The sequence below is a fragment of the Podarcis erhardii genome (assembly GCF_964252035.2).
Source record: "Podarcis erhardii genome assembly, chromosome: 5".
NCBI classification, from domain to species: Eukaryota; Metazoa; Chordata; class Lepidosauria; order Squamata; family Lacertidae; genus Podarcis; species Podarcis erhardii.
Window position 1 is genome coordinate 96,229,450 of NC_138509.1, and position 27,880 is coordinate 96,257,329.

The window sequence follows — 27,880 nt, forward strand, 5'->3', positions numbered from 1 at the left end:
TCAAATTATCTCCTAAATGCAGATGTGTGCACACAGACAAGCACTTTCTATGATGAAGTAATCCACCATACAGTTTACAATAATTTGTCTGCCATTAAAACTGGTATACTTTTGGGAGGATTGCAGCATGTGGTGTGTGTTTGAATGGAATGTGATTTTTTGAAAAGAAGGTCAGGTTACTGGATAAATCAGAGAATGAAAGCCATGGGACATAGAAGTACGTAAGTTATTAGGTCAGTGGTTTTACTTTCTGGGAACACTTTCCAGGTGAATTTGTCTCCTGAGAAGCCCAAGGTTGCAGAAGATTTTGAGATGCATTCATGAGTGCACTTTTTGTTCCCATAAGACTTTGGGCACTTCATGCTGGCTGGGGCTGATGGAAGCTGGAGTCCCAAAACATCTGGGATGCCATAGGCTCCATGCTCTTGATCTAGAGGATGGATGGGAGATGAAGGGGAGAGGAAACCATAATGCTGGATTTTCAGCCCCTGGTTTCTAAGAGGTCATTTTATTTTCTTTTATTTTATTACATGGGGTTAAATTGAGCATAGTCCTAAGTCACTGGTTCCATCAGGGCAAGGATTTCCCCTTGCATAATGGAACATTCCCCCTTCTTCAAACCCTGTGTGTCTCCTAAGTCTGTTCTGGAGTTTTCACCAAAGCTTTTAAGCAAATTTTGGGATGGCGGAAGTCATGAAAATGGATATTTTGGGGGTACATACAGAGGCATGAGAACAAACATGCATATGAATTTTTTATGCATACTCTTACAAAAATTGCAAACGGCTGTGGAAATGGGGCAGACTGACATTATGACCGGAAAATTGAGAAACTGAGAGATAGAAGATAGCCTAACCCCCCTGCAACCCCCCCCCAAGCTTACAGAAACTGCTTTTGTTCCAACTTCACAACCAAAATATAAGATAACAGCAAACTGAACACTAGCTCAGGTTTCGGTCTTGCCCTTCCCCCAGACATCTGGTTAATTCTTGGACTTTTATTTTTTTTAAACTGCCTTCTTTTACTGTGTTCATTTGTTCTTTTGTTCCCCTGTTGATTACAAGAAGGACCTTTTGTTTTTGTACAAATGCAAAAGTACTCCAGAGATGTTTGTATGTCCAGATGGCAAATGAAAGTTCTTGGTGACATCATGGCCTCTCAGCTCCGTGAACAATTGGCCTCTGTTCCAGGGTGTCCAATAATAATGCATTGAATCATTTCGTTTTATCATTCAGTCTTGGAGATGCTTCCCAAAGCATTCAACTGTCACAATAAGTAACTGCTTGCATGAGCAGAACAACCTCCACCTGTGCAATGGGGATTCCCTGCTCTTCTCCCAAATACACTGCCCCCTAAGTATACTCAAGTTTTCCCACCCCAACCTTTCAGAACAGACCTGAGAGAGGTGCAGGGTGTCACATGGGGGGAGGGGAGATGAGAGGGAATCCCATTTTGCAAGTGGAAGTTGCACAACTATTTAGTAGAATACTGCTCAAAGTGTCCCCTCCAATGCCAGAGCAAGACCTCCACTTATTATAATATTATGCGGTTTCCCAACAGAAATTACGCACACCCACACACCCACACACCCCTCTATTAACTTACATATAAAATAGTAGATCATTTTCTCTCCTGAGACCTCATATAGCAATACAGTGCTGCCTCGGGTTACATACGCTTCAGGTTACAGACTCTGCTAACCCAGAAATAGTGCTTCAGGTTAAGAACTTTGCTTCAGGATGAGAACAGAAATCATGCGGCAGGTGCACGGCAGCAGCAGGAGGCCCCATTAGCTAAAGTCCTCTGGAACGAATTAAGTACTTAGCCCAAGGTACCACTGTATAAAATAAATTATAATCAACAGAATGCGTATGTTCAGGTAGGTAGCCGTGTTGGTCTGACGCAGTCGAAATAAATTAAAAAATTGCCCAGTAGCACCTTAGAGACCAACTAAGTTTGTTCTGGGTATAAGCTTTCGTGTGCATGCACACTTCTTCAGATGCACTGAAACAGAAGTCACCAGACCCTTATATAATGCATATGTAACATACATCAATGTTCTCACCTTGTTTTCATTTCATTCATTTTTTAAAATAGTTTTTATTGAGTTCTGCAGATTTTATATTCATCACAATCAATGTTTTTTTAAAAAAATGATATATAAATCCCTACCTCCCCCCCCCCACTTTCCCCAACCACCTCTTCTGGTTCATTATATATTTACTTCTCCTGCCTGTTTTCTTCTACTTTCATTTTATAATCTTTTAATTAAGTATTGTTATAATCTTACCAATTTTGTACCATATTTTCCACATTACTTCTTACCCTTTGTTATTTCCCCATTATTACATCTTAACTTTTTTTGCTTGTTTTCTTAATGGCAAGTGTTTACTCAAACCCTGCTAGTGACCCCACTTCTTTCATTTCATTCATTTATCCAGTTGGGTGATTGTTCCAAACCGCCCTGTGGCTTGTACAAAGGGCGGTTTATAAAAGTCAAACATGGAAAAAAGTATGCATAAAATAACACAGTCCCTGAAGTACACAACGAGGTATAACAACCTACAAAACAGTGATTTATCAAAAGCAGCAGCAGCAGCAGCAACCAGCTGATTTCTCCAACCACGTCTTTTCTCCTCCTAATGCCCACTGAAAAAAGGTGAGTCTTAACCAGCTGCCCAAACCCATAAACTCACCTCCATAGGAAGGGAATTCCAAATGGGAGGAGCCACCACCAAAAAGGGCCCTCCCTTCCTGGTCCCCATACCGCATCCTTCATCCTGCATAGGGACCATGAAGAGGGACTCCCCTGATGAAGTAAAGCAGTAGTTTCACAATGATAAGATGTAACTGGTTTTTGCTACCCTTTTTGGCTCTAGGATGTTGAATGAAACTCATGGCCCCCATGTGAAAATCTGGGGAAAGCAGGCAGTTAGGTGAACATGATCCTGGCAAGGCACCTACGCTGGCAAGGAAGCAATCCTGTATAGCAGGTCAGTATTATTACTACAACACAGACAGGGGCTCAGGCTGAGAGGGTGGTTTGCCAATGAACCAGCCCATGAACGATGAAGTTTGAGCCAGAAAATTGATGTGTGTGGGGCTACAATTTGTGCGAAACCTGAGCTGCTTTCTGGGAAAGCTGCACTCATGCTTGTCCTTCATGTGAGCGAGCTGTGTCTGTCTGTAGCCTACAAGGACCAGTTTCATTATATGCCAGGTTCTTCGTAAATACATGGCTGACACATGCTTGAAATGGCTTGGTTTATTCCTTATGGAAATTAGGGAAAAGAGCCATGGTAGATCAACTGCTCTGCATGCAGAAGGTCCCAGGCTGTGTTTGAGAAAAACGGGCCAGAAGAGGAGGACCTTTGGTCTGATCCAGCTAATACCATTCTGTGCAGGAGTTGAAAACAAGTGCTGAATCGTATTGCAAATAAATTAGCAGCTGGAAGACATTCACATCTAGATAATAATAATAATAATAATAATAATAATAATAATAATAATAATAATAATTTATTATTTATACCCCCCCATCTGGCTGGGCTTCCCCAGCCACTCTGGGTGGCTTCCAAAAAAATATTAAAATACTGTAATACATCAAACATCAAAAGCTTCCCTAAACAGGGCTGCCTTCAGGTCACTGCTGAGTTTGGTTAGAAAGCCATGTACCCACAGAGGAGTTCCTGTTCAGCAACATCAGATTTCTTAACCAATGCAGTTGGGTGTTCTCCATCAGGATTCATGGGAAAGTAGCTTGGTTCATGGATCACTGTCTTGTTGTGGCAAAGGGGCTTGAATAACTCAGAAAAGCTATGAGCTATGCCGTGCAGGGCCACCCAAGACGGACAGGTCATAGTGGAGAGTTTTGACTAAATGTGATCCACCTGGAGCAGGAACCGGCAAGCCACTCCAGTATCCCTGCCAAGAAAACTCAATGGACAAAGACAACAGGCATATAAAAGTTATGACGCTGGAAGATGAGCCCCTCAGGTTGGAAGGCATCCAACATGCTACTGAGGAAGAGCAGAGGACAAGTACAAGTAGATTCAGAGCTGATGAAGCGCCTGGGCCAAAGCCGAAAGGTTGCTCAGTTGCAGATATACCTGGAAGCGAAAGGAAAATCCAATGCTGTAAAAAAAAATATTGCATAGGACTTCCGGGTTGGCGGCTCCGGTAATGGCGGAATTCCTCTGATCGGGAGGAATTTGCCTCGTGGAAATCTGGGTCTGGCCGCCATGGCGAAGGCGGAGACCCACTAAAAATCACAGGCGGGTGAAGCCTGTGAACGTGGGATTCGGCTGGCACCTTTTGCGCCTCCCCCACTCGCGGGGAAACCCGGTTTCGGGGATCCGGAGTGACGTGGGGTGAGTGGCGCGGTGCTTCGAATTGACTGCTTCTTCCACGGAGCGAAGCTGCATAGCTGTTGCCGGAGAGTGCTGACTTTTTCCTGTGGACAATTTGATTTTAAAGCAACTACCCGTGAGTAGAGCGGAGAATTGGATTTTTAAACATCTTAATTTGGCACCGAAATGGGGAGGTTCAAAACAGGAAGTCCGCCTTCCCCTTTTGTAAATAGACTGAAGCAAAGAGACTGTAAGCTAAAGTCTTGGAAAGCCTACTGTAAAGGACTAAATTTCCATCGGTAGAAAATATCAAACCCCCCTTGTTTGGATTGTTTTGGATTGTGTGTGCCTGCAGGAGAGAGCAAAGAAAGTTAAAATACCACCGCTCCGAACCTGGAAACGGGCTGCTAGTAAGACTGACGTTTTTGGATTGTTCATTGATAGTGATTAGAACGTTCGCTGACAGCTAGCTAAATAAGAGAGATACATTGTTTCCATTCTCTCCATCTGCTCTTAAAAAGGAGTAAAAGTAACTGAAAATTGAAACTAACTTTATTGTTTGAACTGTGTTTAAAAGGACTAATACAAATAGAAACTGTTTCCCTCTAGAGGAAGCCTTTGAAACTGTTATAAGAGCTGAGCTGGGGGAATTTCCAGCTGTAAGATAAAAAGCTGTGAGATTCTGGGACTGACCTTGAATCGGTCAAGAATGTTGACAGAAGAGGCCTTAGTGGCTGCATTATGTAAGATAAATGACTCGCTGGAACAGCTTCACAAGAAGCTGGATTTAAATACAGAAAGTATAAATAATATGGGACAAAAGGTGAACATCAATACAGAAACTATCCAGAAATTGACACAGGAATCTACTTTGACATGGCAAACTGCGGAGAAGGCTAGGGAGAAAGCTGTTGCTGTTGAATCTAAAGTAACACAATTGGAGAGAGAAAGAGTCCCAGCCTCACAGATGCAACTTGATGATCATAAGTTGATGCCTGTCATGATTGAATCTAAAGAAAAACAGATTTTGAGGATCAGAGCCCTGCCTGAACTGGATTTGATGGACTTCCTCACACAGGAATTTGCTGTTTCTTGGGACCTGGACTTGGGTCAAGAAGAGACTAAAATTGTGAGGGCCTTCAGACTTGGAAGAGGAGGGAAAAAAGAGAAGAACAAAATAAGAGACTGTTGGAACTACCAGAAGAACTTAGAAGAACAACAGTCAAGAGAGGAAATTTTTAAAAACGTTCTGAAATACCTTTTGGATCTTAGGTCTAACTATGGAGATTTGGTTGCCCTGTCGAGAAGGAATAAAATCATCTTTAGGAGGGAGTTTCCCCGAGATCTACTCTTCAGCCTCAAAGGAAGGAAAATAAAAATAAGATCAGTAGAAGACAAAGCAAAGTTCCTGTATAAGCACGAAGAAGACTTGCAGAAGGGACTTGGAAAAGAGTTAAGAGCCTCGGACAGAAGATCACCAGGTTGATGGACTATATGGAATTGGCGGAAATGACTGGCAGAATCCGAGACCAGGGAGAAGAGACGGTGGAAGAAGATTGGAAAAAGTTTAAAGACTATTTATAGAAATATTGTAAAATTGACGAATGTTGGAAAAATGTTGGAATGAAGTTATATGGCTTTAGTAGAAATGTTATAAGGAATTAAGTATAGATAGATTATTAGAGTATTAGGGAAAAATAAGGTTAGAATATGTTAAGATAAATATAGGACAGAAAACAGAGAAAGATGGAAAGGAATTGCTGAAACAATTAACAGAAGTGGAATACAAAAAGGGAGGTGTGAGGAGGTCGTGGAAACAAGTAAATGAAAGATATGACATTGAAATTGTATGATGTGTGTTTTAAATTGTTTTTGTTTGGCTTTATTTAGTTTATTGTGTTAGTGTTGTGTTGTGTAATGTTTATACATTGTATTGTATTGTTTTCTTTTTTCTTCTTTTCTCTTTCTCTTTTTTTTGTAGTGTTTAAAAGTAATAAATATAATTTTAAATATATATATATATTGCATAGGAACCTGGAATGTAAGAACCATGAACCTTGGTAAGTTGGATGTGGTCAAAAATGAGATGGCAAGAATAAATATTGACATCCTGGGCATCAGTGAACTAAAATGGACAGGAATGGGCGAATGTTCAGATGACAATCATGTCTACTACTGTGGGCAAGAATCCAGTAAAAGAAATGGAGTGGCCCTCATAGTCAACAAAAGAGTGGCGAAAGCTGTACTGGGATGCAATCTCAAAAATGACAGAATACGAATCGATACGAATCAATACGAATCCAAGGCAGAACTTTTAACATCACAGTAATCCAAGTTTATGCACCAACTACCGGTGCTGAAGAAACTGAAATTGACCAATTCTATGAAGACTTAGAACACGTTCTAGAAATGACACCAAAGAAGGATGTTCTTCTCATTATATGGGATTAGAATGCTAAAGTAGGAAGTCAAGAGATAAAAGGAACAACTGGCAAGTTTGGCCTTGGAGTTCAAAACAAAGCAGGGCAAAGGCTAATAGAATTCTGCCAAGAGAACAAGCTGGTCATCACAAACACTCTTTTCCAACAACACAAGAGACGACTCTACACATGGACATCACCATATGGGCAGCATCGAAATCAGATTGATTATATTCTGTGCAGCCAAAGATGGAGAAGCTCTATACAGTCAGCAAAAACAAGACCTGGAGCTGACTGTGGCTCAGATCATCAGCTTCTTATAGCAAAATTCAAGCTTAAACTGAAGAAAGTAGGAAAAACCACTGGGCCAGTAAGATATAATCTAAATTAAATCCCTTATGAATACACAGTGGAAGTGAGGAACAGGTCTAAGGATTTAGATTTGGTGGACAGAGTGCCTGAAGAACTATGGATGGAGGCTCGTAACATTATACAGGAGGCAGCAACGAAAACCATCTCAATGAAAAGGAAATGTAAGAAAGTGGCTGTCCAGTGAGGCCTTATAAATAGCGGGGGAGAGAAGGCAAGCAAAATGTGAGGGAGATAGTGAAAGATACAGGAAATTGAATGTAGATTTCCAAAAAATAGTAAGGAGAGACAAAAGGGCCTTCTTAAACAAGCAATGCAAAGAAATAGAGGAAAACAACAGAATGGGAAGAACCAGAGATCTGTTCAAGAAAATTGGAGATATGAAAGGAAGATTTCGTACAAAGATTACCATAATAAAGGACAAAAGTGGTAAGGACCTAACAGAAGCAGAAGACATCAAGAAGAGGTGGCAAGATGTCCTCTCTCACCACTTTTATTCATATCGGTACTGGAAGTCTTTTTAAGATCAATAAGAGTGAGTCAATAAAGGGGGTAACAGTCGGTCAAAATGAATATAAGGTAAAGGCTTTTGCCGATGACTTGGTTATAACAGTGGAAGAACCCCTAACAAGTGTTAAAGAGGTATTAGAAGAAATAGAACAGTTTGGTCAAGTTGCAGGTTTTAAATTGAACAAGAAAAAAACTAAGATAATTGCTAAGAATATGGAACAGGAATTGATTGAAAGAATGCAGCAACAAACAGGTATAGAAGTGGTCAAGAAAGTGAAATATTTAGGAATTTGGTTAACCCCCAAAAATATTGATTTATTTCAAAATAATTCCACACCAATGTGGAATAAAATTAAGAGAGACTTAGAGGTGTGGGGGAGGCTGAAGTTATCATTTTGGGGAAGAATTTCAAAGATTAAGATGAGTGTGTTACCAAAGATGTTATTTTTATTTCAGATAATTCCGATAATTAAAGGGGCTGTGATATTTAAAGAATGGCAAAGGATAATTTCACGGTATATCTGGCAGGGTAAGAAGCCGAGAATACAATTTAAGTTATTAACAGATGCTTCACCTTGCCAGACTTGAAATTATATTATGAAGCATCATGCCTCTGTTGGTTGAAAGAATGGATGAAATTAGAAAATACAGAATTGTTGGATTTGGAAGGATTTGATAACAGATTCGGATGGTATGCATATTTATGGTATGATAAGAAAAAAGTTAATAAAGGATTTAAAAACCACATCTTTCGAAGATCTCTTATAGGAGTTTGGGATAGGTATAAAAACCTATTGGAACAAAAAATACCACATTGGTTGTCTCTGTTGGAGATGATGAGCGTGAAGAAAATCAGTATGAGTGGGAGGTGGATAACATATGGGAACTTAATAATTTAAGAAGGGGATAAATGGAAATTAAAACCATATGATGAAGTGAAAGAGTATGTTAATGACTGGCTGCATTATTTTCAGATTAATAAAATGTTTAAAAAAGATGTTAGAGAAAAAGGTTTTGCTGAAAAAGAATCAAAGTTTCTTTTTTTAAAAAAATAATTTTTATTAATCGGCCAATCAAATCAAATTAAATCACATCACATAAATTCCGAATTACAAAGCCGAATTTTAAATTTTGTTGGGGGGACCCATATTTCAAGATCCGAAAAGGGATTCTGATCATCTTCTTGCTACTGCGTTAATGTCCAAATCAGTCCAAATCAATCCAAACAGAGTTCATAATTCTATCCAGTCTTATCTTGCTGTTTCCACATCACATCTTGTTCATATATTTTCTCTTTTTTCTTTATGATCTCTTCTGATAGTCTCCTTAAGCCGATAAACACCAATAATAATCCTGTGTGGATTTTTCTGTTCTTCCAATCCTCAAATCGAGATGGTTTCCATATATCATCGCCTTCATAGATAACAGCGCTCTTTCCATCATTAATTACAGAACTGTCGTTCTTAAGTCCCACTTATTTCTCTATTTCTCCTCTCAGACTTAAGTCCGCCGACAGAACTTCCCAATATGGCGACGGCATTTTTAACTGCGTCATTCCAAAGCTCTTATACATTCCACGCTCTTCTTAAAACATGCTTTGGTTCGAAAGTTTATCTCCACACAGCCTTAAATCCATGGCTTAAGTCCTTAAAATGACATTTCTGACTCATGAGGGGAGGAGATTCTTGTTTAATCACATAAGGAAAGAAAGTAAGGTTTCCCCCCTCCCCCATCAGTCCCTTTGCCATACCGAGTCTTGGCGTATCTTCTCGTGATTTATACTTGCTCCTTCGACTCTTCTTGTTTTATCATAGATCTCTTCTGTTAGCAGTCTTTACTCCCCCTTCTTCCTTGAAACATGTGCATTCCTTCATCCAAATTGTTTCTTTTGAAGTTCTTGCAGCTAGTGGCGTGGATCAGGGACGGCATTCAGGAGCACCGGAATCCCACAGGAGGGCTTTGTGCCTAGTGCCCCCATCCCCACAAATTCGGGGGTGGTATAGGGCACAGCAGGCAAGGCAGTCCCCCCCCACCATCGGGGGGGTAGGGAGGCTAATTACTCCCATCATAGCCTCCAAATTACCTCGTGTGGGTCGGAGAGATGTTATTGTCAGCCATCTTCCGATGCGCCCCCTAGTGGCCCCCCCAAGAATCGAAGTTTCAACAAGAAATATTGAATAATGATTTAAAATTTTTGTCTAAAATGTATAAATTGCTGCTTGAATGGTATACAAAGGATGAGGAGGTTAAATTGGTTATGATTCATTGGGCCAAAGATTTTGGGTACAACATACAATTAAATGATTGGACAAAATTGTGGAATGAAGGATTAAAATTTACTGCTTGTACTGCATTAAAAGAAAATGTGATGAAAATGATATATAGATGGTATATCACATCAGTAAAGTTAGCAAAAATGTATAAAGTAAGTAATAAGTGTTGGAAATGTAAGGAAAAAGAGGGAACATTTTATCATATGTGGTGGGAGTGTAAAAAGGTAAAATGCTTCTGGGAGATGATATATAATGAGATGAAAAAAATGTTGAAATATACATTTATAAAGAAGCCAGAGGCATTTCTTTTAGGAATAATGGGAAATGAAATTAATAAGAAAGAATATAGGTTGTTTTTATATGCAGTAACAGCAGCAAGAATATTATTGGCCCAGAAATGGAAACAAGAAGAATTACCTACAATGGAAGAGTGGAGAATGAAACTAATGGACTATGCAGAACTTGATAAATTAACAGGAAGGATTCGGAACCGGCGGGACCAGAAGTTCACTGAGGACTGGAGAAAATTTACGGAGTACATGAAAAGTATATGTAACAATCAGACAACGTTTGTAGGTTTACAGGAAGCTCTGTGAAGAATTAATAGTTGAAATATTGTAAAAATGAAAAAGAGATAAGATATGTTATTAATGTAATGCAATATTAAACAGGGCATGCGCAAGAAGTGATTAAGACGGAGGATTCTCAGTGGAGTTGATGGAAGTCCAAAAAGATTGTATTGGTGATAAAGTAGATTTTTTTTTATAATTTTGTATTGTAAAAATTATTAAAAATATATTTTTAAAAAAAAAAAGAAAAAAGAAGAGGTGGCAAGAATACACAGAGGAATTATACCAGAAAGATATGGATGTCTCGTACACCCCCTGTAGTGTGGTTGCTGACCTTGAGCCCAGACATCCTGGAGAGTGAAGTCAAATGGACCTTAGAAAGCATTGCTAATAACAACGCCAGTGGAAGTGATGACATTCCAGCTGAACTATTTAAAATTTTAAAATATGGTGCTGTTAAGGCGCTACACTCAATATGCCAGCAAGTTTGGAAAACTCAGCAGTGGCCAGAAGATTGGAGAAGATCAGTCTACATCCCAATCCCAAAGAAGGGCAGTGCCAAAGAATGCTCCAACTACCACACAATTGCACTCATTTCACACGCTAGCAAGATTATGCTTAAAATTCTACAAGGCAGCTTTAAGCAGTATGTGGACTGAGAACTCCCAGAAGTGCAAGCTGGATTTCGAAGGGGCAGAGGAACCAGAGACCAAATTGCATACATGTGCTGGATTATGGAAAAAGCTAGAGAGTTCCAGAAAAACATCTACTACTGCTTCATTGGCAAACTACGGCAAGTTCTTAAAGAAATGGGAGTGCCTGATCACCTCATCTGTCTCCTGAGAAATCTCTATGTGGGACAGGAAGCTACAGTTAGAACTGGATATGGAATAACTGATTGATTCAAAATTGGGAAAGGAGTACGGCAAGGCTGTATATTGTCTCCCTGCTTATTTAACTTATATGCAGAATTCATCATGTGAAAGGCAAGATTGGATGAATCCCAAGCTGGAGTTAAGATTGCCGGAAGAAATATCAACAACCTCATATATGCAAATGGCACAACCTTAATGGCAGAAAGTGAGGAGGAATTAAATAACCTTTTAATGAGGGTGAAAGAGGAGAGCGCAAAATATCGTCTGAAGCTCAACATCAAAAAAATAAAGATCATGGCCACTGGTCCCATCACTTCCTGGCAAACAGAAGGGGAAGAAATGGAGGCAGTGAGAGGTTTTACTTTCTTGGGTTCCATGATCACTGCAGATGGTGACAGCAGTCACAAAATTAAAAGATGCCTGCTTCTTGGGATTAAAGCAATGACAAACCTAGGCAGCATCTTAAAAAGCAAAGACATCACCTTGCTGACAAAGGTCCATATAGTTAAAGCTATGGTTTTCCCAGTAGTGATGTATGGAAGTGAGAGCTGGACCATAAAGAAGGCTGATCGCCGAAGAATTGATGCTTTTGAATTATGGTGCTGGAGGAGACTCTTGAGAGTCCCATGGACTGCAAGAAGATCAAACCTAACCATTCTTAAGGAAATAAAAAAATTCCTTCCAGTAGCACCTTAAAGACCAACTGAGTTAGTTCTAGGTATGAGCTTTCGTGTGCATGCACACTTCTTCAGATACATTCTTAAGGAAATCAGCCCTGAGTGCTCACTGGAAGGACAGATCCTGAAGCTGAGGCTCCAAGACTTTGCCCACCTCATGAGGAGAGAAGACTTCCTGGAAAAGACCCTGGTGCTGGGAAAGGTGGAGGGCACAAGGAGAAGGGGACAACAGAGGACGAGATGGTTGGACAGTGTTCTTGAAGCTACGAACATGAGTTTGACCAAACTGCAGGAGGCAGTGGAAGACAGGAGTGCCTGGTGTGCTCTGATCCATGGGGTCATGAAGAGTCGGTCACGACTAAACGACTAAACTACAACAGCTTGGTTTGGTGACGTCTGCTTCTAGGCTCTCTGGGCTAGCCTCTTGTTCCCTCTTCCAAGCTGTAGCCTTGCGAGGAACAGCACAGATCATGTAAGGATACGGTTGCACAGCTAACCCTCCTCTCACAGCGTTTGTGCTGATCTCCCGCATGCCATCAGGCAGCCGTAACGTGAATGCTTGCAGCAGGTTAGTGAAGAAGAGGAAAATCTCCATCCTCGCCAGATTCTCCCCAAGACAGAGACGCTTCCCTAAGGAAGGAGATACTACCCACTGTAATAACTGGACAGCTTAGGGTGACCAACAACATAAGGTTTTCCAAGAGATTTCGCCCATGTTGTGTTGACTTCTCTAGTCCAGGGATTGGGATACCTCAGGCCTAAGGTATGTGGCCCTTAAGACCTCTCTACCTGGCCCTTGGAGCTCCCCCCAGATCCTATGCCCTCCTGAGTCGCACCATTCAACAACCCTCCTTCATACCCTTCTTGGGTGTTTTTGCCTGGATTTGGGGATACAGAGGGAGTGTGCGTAGAAAACTGTCACAAGGCAACATCTGTATTCGCTGCCCTGCCCACATTTGTATCTTGCCCAAAAGGAAATGTGGTCCTTGGTTTGAAAAAATGTAGCCCCACCCTTCCTTGCTCTAGCCCAGTGTTTTCCAACACTGGGTCTCCAGCTGCCTTTGGACTACAACTCCCATCATCCCCAGCTAGCAGGACCAGTGGTCAGGGATGATGGGAATTGTAGTCCAAAAACAGCTGGAGACCCAAGGTTGGGAAACTCTGCTCTAGAACCAGCCATTCCAATGCACTCTACACTGAATGGCAAGTCACATTTACCTATTGAAAATGGAATGAAGGCCTCTCTGACGAAGAAGTTCCCTTCTTTATCCAGGAAGTGGTTTGGGTTGAACTGGTGAGGCGTCTCCCACTCTTCAGGGTCATATAGCGCAGAGGCTATATCAGGAATAATTACAGTATCCTGCAAAGAGAGACACAAACTGCCTGAGTTTAACCTGGCCTTCGGACCGCTGTATAATGCTGCTTTTGATACCTTGAGTTGCCAGATAAATAGAAAGGGAGGAGAGCTCTGGTAGGCTGGGACAGCTGGTAGACATACATGGAAGGAATCCTGTATGTAATTCTCCCAAGGCTCAGATTTTGATCCAAGCCAGTGAAGAATCCAGCTCTCATTTAATATGGGCATCTGTGACTCCTGAAATTCTTCTCTGAGCCCAGCTCAGGAAAACATTATAGGAGTGCAGGAAGTCAGACTACTGCACCATTTCTTTCATTATGATTGTTTTGTATGCCTTTAATCGGTATTTTAGGTGAGCTTTGTTATCATTGTACTCAGTGCTATTTTTCTAGAAAAAGAGGTGAAAGAACTCACCATGAATACCTCTCTTGTTCTTGCAATGGCACCCAACAGAGAGGTGCCAGAACTGATTTCCAGCGAGTTCTGGCTGAAAAAAAGAGCCCTGATTGTACTTTGTATTATGATGTATTTGTTAGCAGCCTTGGGATTCATTTGTGAGGAAGTGTGGAGTATAAATAAACCAGGGAGACTTGATCTGCTGGGCACATGCTGCCCACTAATTAGAAGACTCTCATCAGTCTAGCTATTGGCAGGATGTGCACATTGTTGTGTGGGGGCGGAGTTCTGTACCTTTTTCATGGGAAAACCAAAAATAGTTGCATCCTTTGCACATTGCCTGAAATTTCCAACCAAGAGAACGTATTTGTAGCGCTGGATTTCATGAATGACAGCATTGGTGTAGGGCAGGTTCATCCGATCCTCATAGGAGATGCGTTGGGAACGTGTCACAGCAGCATCAATCTCGGCCTGAACTTTCTCTGTGGAATCATGTTCACATTTAGAACCAAAGCAATCTTACTACAATGACCGCACAGCTCTAGAAACCCTTCGGCATCCTCAGTCCATAAAGACATTTGTAATTGAGGTGGAAATGAATCCCTAAGGCTATGGGTGGGGATGAAATTTTGCTTGATTTGCATACAAATTCCCATTTCGCCCCTTTCAAAACAATACAAGTACCAAAACACAACTACTCTTCAAAATGTGCCCTTCTCCAAATCATCTGATTTGACCTAATTTAATAATAAAAGTGATTCCTGCATCACAGAGGGTTAGAAGAGAGACCCTTTGGGTCCCTCCCATCTCTACAATTCTATCATTCTATTATTTGTATCCCACATTTTCAACAACGGTATTGAGTGCAAAGTGGCTCACAATTAACAACAGCATTAAAAATTAACAAACATTACAATCTCTATAATCATATAAAAACACAACACTATATAAATAAGGCAAACAAACAAACACAAATTCATGAAACAATTAATGCATTCCAACACAAGCTCAGAGTGATTCAAAGTATCAGAAATGGCCACTGAGCACCAGCCCTGAATGTCATGCAATTCCCCAATAGAAAATGTGTACAGAAATATGTGTATTAGGGAAAGGTGTGCCTGGCGTAGTTAAAATAACAGGGGAAAATGCTTTATATTATTTACATATTGCAAAAGTATCTATATTAGGCAAACTCTGCATACAAAAATGTGGTTTTGGGGGAAGAAATACGCACTTAAAATGCTGACAGATTTTCATGAGGACTAGGAGTGTGGGGCAGGGAGTGGAATTTGCAAACTGGTGCAGAAATAAAGAGACCTGAAGACTGGAAAAAAGAGAGAAACTGTGTATATTTCTCCGAATATACACATTTTGACAGTAATACAATATGGTGACCATGGACACCATATTGAGTTCCAAATCACGGGGGCAGAAAGACATATTGAAAACCGGTGATGCCATCAGGACAGGACTTTATACCAGAAGATACAATGAGTTGCCCTAGCTGTTACATGTTGGTGTGGGTGTACAGAAATGCTTAGGAACTTTTCAAACCAACAATGAATATGTGGGTTTTCTCTCACACACCCCACATTAAAAAAACCGTACTTGAATTGGGCCACGGCCCTCTGCTGCTTTTCCGGTGCCCAGCTGTTGCACAAACTCCCTCTGGACTGAAACATTTCAAGAGCATTGACATCCCGGCTCTCACCTTGGATGTCTGGATAAACCACCATGAAGAGCAGAGCCCAGCACAAAGTGGATGAACCAGTATCTGTCCCGGCTGTGAAGAGGTCGTAAATGACATGAACCAAGTTGGCTTCGTCAAAGGTCGATTCGGGGTCATCCTTCTTCTGTTGTCGACAATGAATATATATTGATTTATTGCACGGATATCCCATCTTTGTTCTCCAAGCAGCTCAAGGGGTGTGGTGTACATGGTTCTCCCTCATCCTCATTTAATCCCCACAACACCCCTGTGAGGTAGGCTAGGCTGTGAGGGGCCATGGTCACTGGGTGAGCTGAGTGAGGATTCGAATCCTGGTCTCCCAGGTAGTAGTCCAACACTAGACAAATTAATTGTTTTATTCCTTTTGTAAACTGCTTTGAGTTTTTTGGGGGGAGTTCTTTTTTTTAAACTATCAAGCAGTATATAAATCTTATGAAATACCATATTTTTTGCTCTATAAGACTCACTGTTTCCCTCCTAAAAAGTAAGGGGAAATGTGTGTGCGTCTTATGGAGTGAATGCAGGCTGCGCAGCTATCCCAGAAGCCAGAACAGCAAGAGGGATCACTGCTTTCGCTGCGCAGCGATTGCTCTTGCTGTTCTGGCTTCTGGGATTCAGAATATTTTTTTTCTTCTTTTCCTCCTCCAAAAACTAGGTGCGTCTTATGGTCTGGTGCGTCTTATAGAGCGAAAAATACAGTAAATAAACCCATAAGCTGATGCAGAAACGTGGCAAAATGGACTTGAGGCTAAGAAAGAAGAAGAGAAAACCAAAACTGACAGACTCATACATCCATGCTTTGGACAGAGCCCACCAACCTACAGAGAATGGTGTTCCTTCGGGGCCCTGGAGGCGTCTCCATTCCAACAGCCCCCCATTCCAACAGGCACTTACTTTATTTATTTCATCCAGATAGAAGTCAATGAAATCCTGCGGTTCATCTGTTTTTCTCTTCTCCTTGTGCCTTCTGATCTCACTCCTTCCAAATGAATGGATGTGCTCCAAGCATGAGAAGGCCTTCTGGTGGGGTCCTGGGAGGCGGCGCATCAGCCACGGAAACACTTCGTACAACTGGAGGGGGAGAGAGAGAACGTAAGGAGAGTCCTGAATCTTGATCAGGCCAATGGCCCGTCCAGTCCAGCGTCCTATTCTCACAGCGGCCAACCAGATGCCTCAATGGGCATCTTTTTCTTCAAGGAGCTCAAGGCAGTGCACATGGTTCCCTCCTCATCTACCGTATTTTTTGCTCCATAAGACGCACCTCGTTTTTAGAGGAGGAAAACAAGAAAAAAAATATTCTGAATCGAATGTTGTTGAAGAGGAAGGAGGAGGGAGGATCAGGCTAAGGCATCACAACAAGAGGCACTGCACAACTCTCTCTCTTGCTCTGCTGGCTTCAGTGATAGCTGCACAGCCTGCATTTGCTCCATAAGACACACACACATTTCCCCTTACTTTTTAGGAGGAAAAAAGTGCATCTTATAGAGCGAAAAATACGGTAATCCCTACAAGAGCCCTGTGAGGTAGGCTAGGCTGAGAGGCAGTGACTGGCCCTTGGTCACCCAAGGAGCTCCATGGCCAAGTGGGGATTTGAACCCTGGTCTCCCCGGTCTTAGTCTGACACTCTAAGCACGGCTCCACATTGGCTCAGGTGTCCCACTGCTTATGTCTCTTCGTTGGATTGCTGACTCTAAGTAGGCCTGAGGTGTCCCATTAAGCTTTCACAAATGGAATCAACTTTTCACCTGCACATTCTCCCTGGTGGCTGATACCTCCCTCAAACGGAAGAAGGATCGGGCCAGACAAGCAGTGGCATGAAAGCGCCTTGCAAAACTGGTAAGATTGTGTGTGTGGTGTGCGCGCGCACACACACATGCATATACAAATACTCAGAGACTAATAATAATAATAATAATAATAATAATAATAATAATATATTTATACCCCACCCATCTGTCTGGGTTCCCCCAGCCACTCTGGGCAGCTCCCAACAGATTAAAAGCAGAATAAAACATCAAACATTAAAAACTTCCCTAAAGAGGGCTGCCTTCAGATGTCTTCTAAAAGTTGTTTGTTTCCTTGACATCTTATGGGAGGGCATTCCACAGGGCAGGTGCCACCACCGAGAAGGCCCTCTGCCTGGTTCCCTGTAACCTCACATCTTGGAGTGTGGGAACCGCCAGAAGTCCCTTGGCACTGGACCTTAGTGTCCAGGCTGGGTGATGGGTGTGGAGACGCTCCTTCACACTAGGGGCTGCTCCCCGCCACTTGCATTGCTCACCAACCCCACTTACCTGCAACCCAATCCCTTTAAACATCATCCTAACCCCCATCCCCTCACAGCTTATCAGCTGCTGTGCAAACTGCAGGATGATGACATTTTGTCTTGCAATAATATAATATAGCAAAATAGCAAAGTCGCTCACCAAATGAAATGTGGAGAGGAAAAAATGTGCTTCATACTCAATGCATTCTATCAGCTTCTGATACACTTTGTCTTCAATGTCGAAAGGGTGTCCAAAAATTACGTTGGAGATCACACTACAGAAGGCATGGAAGAGGGGGGTTCTAGGGTCTACAGATTCGCCTAGAAAAATACAGGTGTCCTCTGTCACAATGACCACTCTGAGCAGTGTTGAATGTGTGTTGGAAAGGTCACTTACAGTTTATCTGCATAATCGTTCTGCTCCCTTCTAAGAACAACTTGTTTGTTTCGCTCTTCTTTTAACCATATTGCTCCTTTAGGCCTTCTGATCACAGGGGGAAAGGAATCCACCCCAAGGGGCCAACTTTGACAAGTGGGCAGGGCAACCTACCTGCCAATCACCTGACATCATTGTGGCACCAGGTGGACACACAGCAGATAGAAACAGGCGACACACCCCCTGTGACCTGATTGTTTGCTTCTCCATGCAGCCGCTGCTGGGCCTTTATTCTGATCCAGCAAAACTGTTCACATTCCCTGGTTAACACCAGTCCTCATGGATGCATAGCCTGATGCAGCCTTCAACCTGGTTCCCTCCAGATGTTTTGTACAACAATATCCATCAGCCCATGTCAGTGTAGACAAGAGCTGTTTGGCAGTGGAGCAGACTCCCTGGGAATCTGGTAGACTCTCCTTCACCAGAGGTTGTTACGCAGTGGTTGGATGCAGCTGGAGTCAGCAATAACTCACACGGCTCCAGCAAAGTTAACTCTTTATTCAAAAAAACAGACAGCTCAGGAGGCCAGGCCTAGCACAGCAACGCTTCCTGGTAGGATTTGCCGCTATGAGGTAGTTTCAAGGACTAAAAGTCCCCGTTTTCCCACAGCTCCTCCTTCTCTGGTTCCTTCCCAAGCAATCTGAGGCTCCATCATCTTGCCTGTCTTCACTCATCCCTCTTCATGTTCTGGGAGACCAGCGGGGAGGGGAGCTGATCACAGCAGGAAGAAGAGTCCTCCTGGCTTCTGCAGCAGCCAGCCTCATCTCTGCCTCTTGCCCTCTCTCTTCGCCAGCCTCTGCTTCTGCTTCTGCCTCTGCTTCTGGATTGCTCTCTGCCTCAGCCTCTTCCTGATCACTAAACCCTGTTGCCTCTTCGGCTACCAACACCTCCTCTTCCCAATCTTCTCCCACTGACCACTCATCACCATCCCACCACCACTCCCTGGGCTCTGAGCCTTCTTCCCTTGGGAGTTCCCCAGCTGGTGCCTCCCATTAGTCCTCCGCATCCCACCAGTCCATGACAGATGGCCATACGTCAAGGATTCTTTAGCTGTGATTCCTGCATTGCAGGGGGCTGGACTAGATGAGCCTTGATATCCCTTGCAAGTCTATGATTCTATGAAGGATGGGCATTGCAGTCCAAAATCTAAATCCTTCAAAGACAGAGGTCCTCTAGCTGGGCCAGGATGATATGGGGATGAAGGACTAAATCCCTTCTCTTGTGGGAGCCCAATTAGTGCCATTGCCTTCCGTTAAGAGTTTGGGTGTAATCCTTGATGCCTCCCTTTCCAAGGAGGCACAGGTTACAGCAACAGCCAAGGCGACATTTTTCCACCTTCGCCACATCTAGCAGTTGATCCCTTACCTTTCCCGCCCCGACCTGGCCACAGTGATCCATGCGACAGTCACCTCCCGGCTTGACTACTGTAATTCGCTCTACATGGGGCTGCCCTTGAAGCTGACCCAGAAACTCCAGCGGGTGCAGAATGCTGCAGCGAGGCTCCTCATGCGGTCCCTGCCATGGGAGCATATTCACCCAGTGCTTTTCCAGCTGCACTGGCTCCCGGTGGAGTTCAGGGTCAGATTTAAGGTGATGGTTTTGACCTTTAAAGCCCTTCATAGCCTAGGACCCTTGTACCTACGGGACCGCCTCTCCTGGTATGCCCCATGGAGGACCTTAAGGTCCATAAATAGCAACACCCTAGTGGTCCCGGGCCCTAAGAAAGTCAGATTAGCCTCAACCAGAGCCAGGGCCTTTTCAACACTGGCCCCGGCCTGGTGGAACGCTCTGCCTCATGAGACCAGGGCCCTGCAGGATCTGATTTCTTTCCGCAGGGCCTGTAAGACAAGAGTTGTTCCGCCTGGCCTTTGGCTTGGAATCAATTTGATTCCTTCCCCCTCTTTCTTTTTTCCTTTCTCCTGTGATGAGGCTGCATTTTAATGTTTTAATGTTGTATTTTAATCCTGTTTTTAAAGTTGTATTTCAATCAACTTGTTTTTATTATTGGTTGTTAGCCGCCCTGAGCCCGGTCTTGGCTGAGGAGGGCAGGGTATAAATAAAATTTATTATTATTATTATTATTATTATTATTATTATTATTATTATTATTAAAACATCTGGAGGGACCTGGTTGGTGGTGGCTGATCTGGTTCATTCCCGGTGTTAGGAAAAGTGCCTTAGAATCAATGATATTCCTGACCTCTCTTGCTTGCGAAGAACTCCACCATGTGGCCAGCCTCCTCTTGCACACAGAACTCCATGCTTCTTCTTCCAAGGCCCAGCGATCGGAGCACAGATATCCCAAAACGCCGCTGCTCCTTCCAGGTGTGGCCACTTGAAAACAGGATACCTAAGGGCAGCAAGATCTTCTTGTTCAGAAATGAATTTTGCAAGCCAAACATCTGTATAAAACATGGCCAAGAGACAGCTGCTCGACTGCTGTGCTTTATTCCAATGCACCATCCGCAGCCTCTCTGCTGCCACCTGCTGGGGTTCCCTCTTGCAACGCACCCCCAGCTCTGAAATTCTAAGTCTGCGAGAACCCTGCTCATTGGTTGCACCCCTGAACTGACTGTGAGTAAGGCCTAAGGGCACAAACTTCCTTTGGAATAGGTGGATATTGGGAGAAGGTGGGACATTGCATCTGCAGCGGCACAACCCAACACCTTCATCTGCCCCAGCTGCAACAAAACATGTTTCTCCCACATCGGTCTCTACAGCCACAGCAGGCGCTGCAACCTTCCAACCTCCTCCATTGTCTCTTGAGATAGACAGATGCCAGCAGTGATCCCCATAAGTTTACTAATATGCCAGTTTTCTGCAATAAGCTGTGTCAAAAGTGGCTTGCAGCAAACACTCAAAACACCGAAATACAAATATATGAAATACAGAGCATGTCAGTAAATTCAAAAATGACAAAAGCCAACAATTTAACAAACACAGAAGAAATTCAATTTAAAAAACAGCAACCAAGGTTTAAGCACATAAATACAAAGCAAAACAAAGGTTAACTAACAATAAAGTTTCTGATTCTCATGTAGTATATTGTAAGTGGACCCACTATTGCTATTGAATGAACACTATTACTTGCACATATTTTCTTTAGGAATAATAATAATAATAATAATAATAATTATATTTGTACCCCTCTCATCTGGCTGGGTTTCCTGAGCCTCTCTGGACAGCCTCCAGCATGTATAAAAATGTAATAAAATGTCAAACATTAAAAAAACTTCCTGATACAGGGCTGCCTTCAGATGTCCTCTAAAAGTTGTGCAGTTCTTTATCTCCTTGACATCTGATGGGTGGACATTCCACAGAGAACTGTGTATCATGGGAAGACTGCTACCCAGATATCCCAATGGGAGTCCCAGGTTTCCTGGGTGGGGGCTTGACCCAGAACATAATAGAAGAAGAATAATTTCTTAGACCAGTAGTTCCCAAAGTTGGAATACTAAGAGGTTAGAGGGCAGCAGCTGTCCACTGGAGGTGTAAATGACTACCAGACTTTGAGAAGCTGGCATCACTGGATCAATTTCATTGAATCAATTAAACTAGTTTTAATTGAATTTTATTGTGTTCATATCTTTCTTATTGGGTTGTGGAAAGCACTGTTCTGAGACTCCAATACTTTGGCCACCTCATGAGAAGAGAAGACTCCCTGGAAAAGACCCTGATGTTGGGAAAGATGGAGGGCCCAAGGAGAAGGGAACGACAGAGGACGGGATGGTGGGACAGTGTTCTCGAAGCTACCAGCGTGAGTTTGACCAAACTGCGGGAGGCAGCGGAAGACAGGAGTGCCTGGCATGCTCTGGTCCATGGGGTCACGAAGAGTCGGACACAACTAAACGACTAAACAACAACAACAACATTGAGGTGGGGTCAGTGGGAATGATTTTATGGGTTACACTTACCCTTTGCTTTCATTGTGTCTCTGACAAAGGGAGTTACTACACGACATGAGGTTTCTTCCGAGTAGTTGCTGAGCACTTGCTTCACCAAACGAAAGCCATTCACAACAATCATCGGCTTGTGCCCAACCCAGATGGTGAAGACCTTCCCGTAAATCTTGGACAACTGTGTCGTTTTAAAAATAAAAAGGCATATATGAGAACAAGAGAGGCATTCGTGGTGAGTTCCGGCACTTCTTTTTGTAGAAAAATAGCACCGGGGACACTAGTCGTCTATATTATTTATATGTAAAAGTAAAGGGACCCCTGACCATTAGGTCCAGTCGTGGCCGACTCTGGGGTTGCGACACTCATCTCACTTTATTGGCTGAGGGAGCCGCCGTACAGCTTCCGGGTCATGTGGCCAACATGACTAAGCTGCTTCTGGCGAACCAGAGCAGCGCACGGAAACACCTTCCTGCCAGAGCGGTACCTATTTATCTACTTGCACTTTGACGTGCTTTCAAACTGCTAGGTTGGCAGGAGCAGGGACCAAGCAACGGGAGCTCACCCCGTCACAGGGATTTGAACCGCCAACCTTCTGATCGGCAAGTCCAAGGATCGGTGGTTTAACCCACAGCACCACTCGCGTCCCATCTATTTATATGTACTGTCCACCAAAATGTGATTCATCATTTCTCCCCTATTCTGTTGTATTGTTTTCTACACTATGTGCAAAATTCAGTATTTTAAACAATAAAATTAAAAAGCATAAGTGTATGAGCATAATTAGTGCAGGCAATTGGGTTCAAATAAACATAGCCAACCACCTGCAATGAGTCCCTTCCAGTTGTGCACAGCTGAAAACCTTCTCTGCAACATGACCCAACTAATCCCACGCTTTAGAAAAGTCCATGACTGGTGTGATTTGAGAATCAGGAGCAGTTAAAGCAACAAACTGGGTTTGCAGCATGCTACATTGCATTGCAGGACGCGGTAGGCTCTGTGGTCTAAACCATAGAGCCTAGGACTTGCTGATCAGAAGGTCGGTGGTTTGAATCCCCGCGACGGGGTGAGCTCCTGTTGTTTGGTCCCAGCTCCTGCCCACCTAGCAGTTCGAAAGCACGTCAAAGTGCAAGTAGATAAGTAGGTACCTCTCTGGTCGGAAGATAAACGGCATTTCCGTGTGCTGCTCTGGTTTGCCAGAAGTGGCTTAGTCATGCTGGCCACATGACTCAGAAGCTGTACGCCGGTTCTCTTGGCCAATAAAGCGAGATGAGCGCTGTACCTTTACCTTTACATTGCTCTGCATGATTCAACTTGATGACATGTGCTCAGGACCAACTCCATGGAATTCCACAGCCAAATTGCAACAAAGGGTAATTACATCTTTGTTGCAATGTCATCCAGTTCTTTCCTCTTTCCCAACATTTCCTCTTTTCCAACATTTCCAAACTCCTGGGATAAGCTGATAGTTTTTATTTTATTTTATTTTATTATTTTCTATAACACCCTTTATCTGAGGATCACAGAGCACTTTACAATATGAAAACATAAAAACACATAACATAGCAAACAAAAACAATACCCCTCCCCTCTTTTAAAGGTTATTTAATTATCCCACTCCAGGTTGTTTAATTATCCAAAGGGCGGGGGTATTGTCTAACCCACCTGAGAGTAAATGACCCATTAACAGGGTTGTTCGGAAGCATCCCGTCAGACATTTTTAAAAGCCATTTTTAAAGTGTTGAGCTTTACACACACACAAAAGGAGACATATATTGAGCAATACAGAAATGGAGGTCCACGTACAAGACAAAGGACAGATTGTGGAGGATTCTGCAGCCCAAGGATTCCTTTGTTGTCCATATTTGATCATTATTTAGCTGTAAATCCATGTCCCCTCATTTGAATTTGGCTGAGTCCACATCCACTTGTATCTGGTGGCAGGGAGTAAGTGGGGGAAACCAGAATATGGCAAGGCTACCTCTTATTCTGAATTGAACTCTGCTTGATTACACCAAACTTCGCATTGTAGGGGGTTGGTTTCCAACTCAACTGCTCTATGATTCTCTGTGACCACCCAGTCAAACTGCCAATTGTTGGGTAAACATCTTCTCTACTTCATTACTAACTTATTTAGTGCATGTACTAGTGCAGCAGATCCCACCGCTACCACCAAAATGTAGTGGATCTCACTGCTGTATACCAATATGTAGCGCATCCCTGCCATGTACACACTCCATAATAAATATTTTTCAACCACCACAGGTTGTGTTTTGGTTCTTCTGTGAGGGAAAAAACTGGGAGACTCAGGCAGAAGTTGAACAAGCAATAAAGATTAATTTAACAGAATGATGTGAATAAAAAAAGGATGTATCGGGAGATAATGCCTTTTCAGGAAACAGTTAACCTATTATTAATTATACTAAATCTAATGGATGTTACAGGCTTCTAATCAAGCACAGCTTCTGTTAAACTTCAGTTGTTTATGTTCCGTTATTACGCTTCAGGCAGATGTCAAAAGTTTCTAGACTAGGTGGCAAATGGTCAGCTTATTTCCAGTTACTTCACTTCAGTTCCTTAACACAGTTGCTTCATAGGGTTTTATAGCTTAACACTTTGGCTCCTTAACCATATAATTAGGAAATCTTTATTGAGAGTTCACCACATGAAGCATTACTGCTCAAACCACTCGGAAAGAAAGGAAAGTGGCTCACATATGTTGATTTATAAAGGACCATGATGGAAAATGGAAAATAAGAGATTATGATGAGATTAAAGATCATTTTCAGAGTTGGCTGCATTATCGACAATTATATGAAACATATAAGGAAGACAGCAAGAAAGGATTCAATTATACAAGGTCTAGGTTTCAAATGAATGTGATTGAAGGGAAAGTGAAACTAATGAAGGCTGCACACAGCATACTGTTAGAATGGGAGATGAAAGATGAAGAGGTAAAATCAGACATGATCCAATGGGCACAAGATATAGGTCATAACATCATGATGGAAGATTGCGAAAGGTTATGGAAAATTGATTTAAAATTTACAGATTGTTCTTTGTTGAAAGAAAATTATATGAAGATGATGTATAGATGGTATATGACACCAGTGCAGCTAGGAAAAATGTATAAAACTAGCTCAAATATGTGTTGGAAGTGTAAGGAAAAGGAGGGGACATTTTACCATACGTGGTGGGATTGTAATAAATTAGAAAATTAGAAACTGAAACAGCTTGACCCATTCCCTACTATTTATTTGGAGGAGGGTGGGCAGAATTATAACATGCCTTGGAACATGAGTTGGAGTGGACAAGGATGCATATGCCAGGTCACAGGAGCCAACTCCTAAGGGTAGAGGTCCCTTCAGCCTCCCCAATAAAATATTTGAGGGGGCCAGGTGCCCCCCCCAAAGTTGACGGACACTGCCATTTAAATGATGTGCGTCTTGTGATTGATTATGCGGGACGTGGCTTACCTGGGCCCCCTCAATGTTTTACTCAAGTTGGCACCCCTGTGTCAGGCAGAGTGGAGAGGGAGAGAGAGAGGAGGGGAGGTATTGGAAGGCACAGCAATAAGCAGTTTGCCTTGTGCCCCAGAAGTCAGCCTGTGGCCTTCAGGGGTGGTGAAGGACCCCACCTCACATGCCACCAGTAGCCTTCAGGAAACTGGGTCGGTGTCTGGAGCAACAAATAGAGGCCTTTCCTCTGTGACCCAGATGCTGGGAGGTCTTGCTGCTACACCCTCATATTAGGAAACAACCCTTAATAAGCAAAAAATGATACCTTGGAGAGGGTGTCTTGATGCCATCCAGAGCCAAAGCACCACAGGGTCCCCAGGAGAGGTAGCGGAAGTGGTCCAGGTGGGAAGTGGTGCCTTGCCCACTGTAGCTTCAAGAACTGCAAACTCAGGAGAGACACCGCCAGAAGTGCAAGGCAGCTGCTGATCTCCATTGCCACCTTAGGTTTAAGCCTCAGCTCTGCTCTGGGATGTCTGAGGCAGGTTGGCTTGCTTTTCATATTCTTCCTACAAAGAAGGCGTTACAGCTTTGCCTCCAGCATTTGTATATTTGTCAATAGTGAGGACTTCAAGTGCCGGTACATCAAGTACATTGCAGGAACATTCCAGGAACAGGTCCAAGCGCTGATGATGAAAAGGAGGACAGAAACATTACTGAATAATGACAAAGCAGATATAATACTTTTACAGCAAACGCATAAGACGAAAGAGATGGTTAATGAACTCAAACTGAGAGGTATAAATAATTATGAGAACACATATGGTATGTCAAAATCCAGAGGGGTAGCAACTACAGTGGAACCTCGAGTTGCAAATGTAATCTGTCCCGGAGGCACGTCCGCAACTTGAAGTGTTCTTGAAGTGAACTTACCTGCAAATGTTGAGCTAGCATGGATAGCGCGAAGGGGGATGCGCTGGAACGAATTCAAGCCAGCCGTGATGGCGAGAGCAGCCTCTGAGGGCCCACCTGATGCTCTGGTTATCCAGCTGGGGGAGAACGACCTAGCGTACCGCAAAGCTATAGACTTGAGATGGAACATTTTTGACGATTTTGCTGATCTGATGGCGGCTTATCCAAACATTACCGTCTTGTGGTCCTCGTTGCTCGAGAGGAGGACATGGAGGGATAGTTTGAGCCCGGTTGGAATCAATAAAGCAAGAAAGGTCTTGGAGCGGGCTGTGGCACGTAGAGTGGCGGCTCTGGGTGGGTGCGTCATAGGCCACCCAGGCATCCAGTACAGCAACGAGGCCCTCTACAGATGGGATGGCGTGCATCTGTCAGATGCTGGAAATGATATCTGGTTGGGGGACATCATAGCAGGGATTAGGAGTTGGTTACAGGTTTGAAGGTATTGGCGGCGAGCTTTGCTCGATTGGCGGTCAGGCATTGGCAGGGGTAATTGTTATGCAAATGAAGGGGGAGAAGGAAGCGCCATCACCTTCCCCCAAGGAAAAGGGTAGTCCGGTAGAGGACTCCGGGGGGGGGGGCGTTGCCTTGTCCGAAACCTAGGGAGGTAAGGGCCTCCGGCATGCCCCCGAGCGGTGACACCCGTGGGATCCTAGTTGGCGTACTTCAACAGGACTCCCACGGCTTGTGGATAACCCTTCCCGGTCTCCATGCCGGGTAGTCGATAGGAGCCAATGCCTAAGGCCAATACCTTTCAATTCCTGTAATCAGTAAAGTTGTGGCCTTTTATGCCCATTAACCTTAAATAATGTGTCCGGTGTCTTCATTTCACATGGGGGGAGGGGAATTGCCACGCAACACATATGGTATGTCAAAATCCAGAGGGATAGCAACTACAGTGGAACCTCGAGTTGCGGGTGTAATCTCTCCCGGAGGCACATCTGCAACTTGAAGTGTTCGCATCAAGAAGTGCCATGTCTGCGCATGCGCGTGGTGCAATTTAGCGCTTCTGCGCAAGCGGTGAAACCCAGAAGTAACCATTCTGGTACTTCTGGGTTGCCGTGGGACACAACTTGAAAAGACATTACCTGAAGTCGACGCAACATGAGGTATGACTGTATAATTTCAAAGAGATGCGGATTTAGATTATTAAAGATAATAATAATAATAATAATAATAATAATAATAATAATAATAATAATAAATTTATACCCCGCCCATCTGGCTGGGCTTCCCCAGCCACTCTGGGCGGCTTCCCAAAAAATATTAAAATACTGTAATACATCAAACATTAAAAGCTTCCCTAAACAGGGCTGCCTTCAGATGGTTAGCAA

General features: G+C 43.2%; 1 protein-coding gene across 2 annotated transcripts; it reads right to left on the bottom strand.

The window, feature by feature from the left end:
- Positions 1 to 3,656: 3,656 nt before the first annotated feature.
- On the bottom strand, positions 3,657 to 26,121 carry LOC309342188 (cytochrome P450 2J2-like). 2 transcript variants are annotated; one of them, XM_081862546.1, is made up of 9 exons: positions 25,906 to 26,121; positions 22,141 to 22,303; positions 20,427 to 20,576; positions 17,951 to 18,111; positions 16,419 to 16,595; positions 15,507 to 15,648; positions 14,090 to 14,277; positions 13,261 to 13,402; positions 3,657 to 4,109 (listed from the first exon to the last, which is right to left on the bottom strand). In XM_081862546.1, exons 1-9 carry the CDS (start codon positions 26,071 to 26,073, stop codon positions 3,817 to 3,819), a joined length of 1,584 nt encoding a protein of 527 aa, XP_081718672.1. In that variant the 5' UTR covers positions 26,074 to 26,121; the 3' UTR covers positions 3,657 to 3,816. The 2 variants fall into 2 exon arrangements, with proteins under 2 accessions (XP_081718672.1, XP_081718673.1); XM_081862547.1 differs by lacking the exon at positions 3,657 to 4,109 and adding an exon at positions 12,182 to 12,672.
- Positions 26,122 to 27,880: the final 1,759 nt, after the last annotated feature.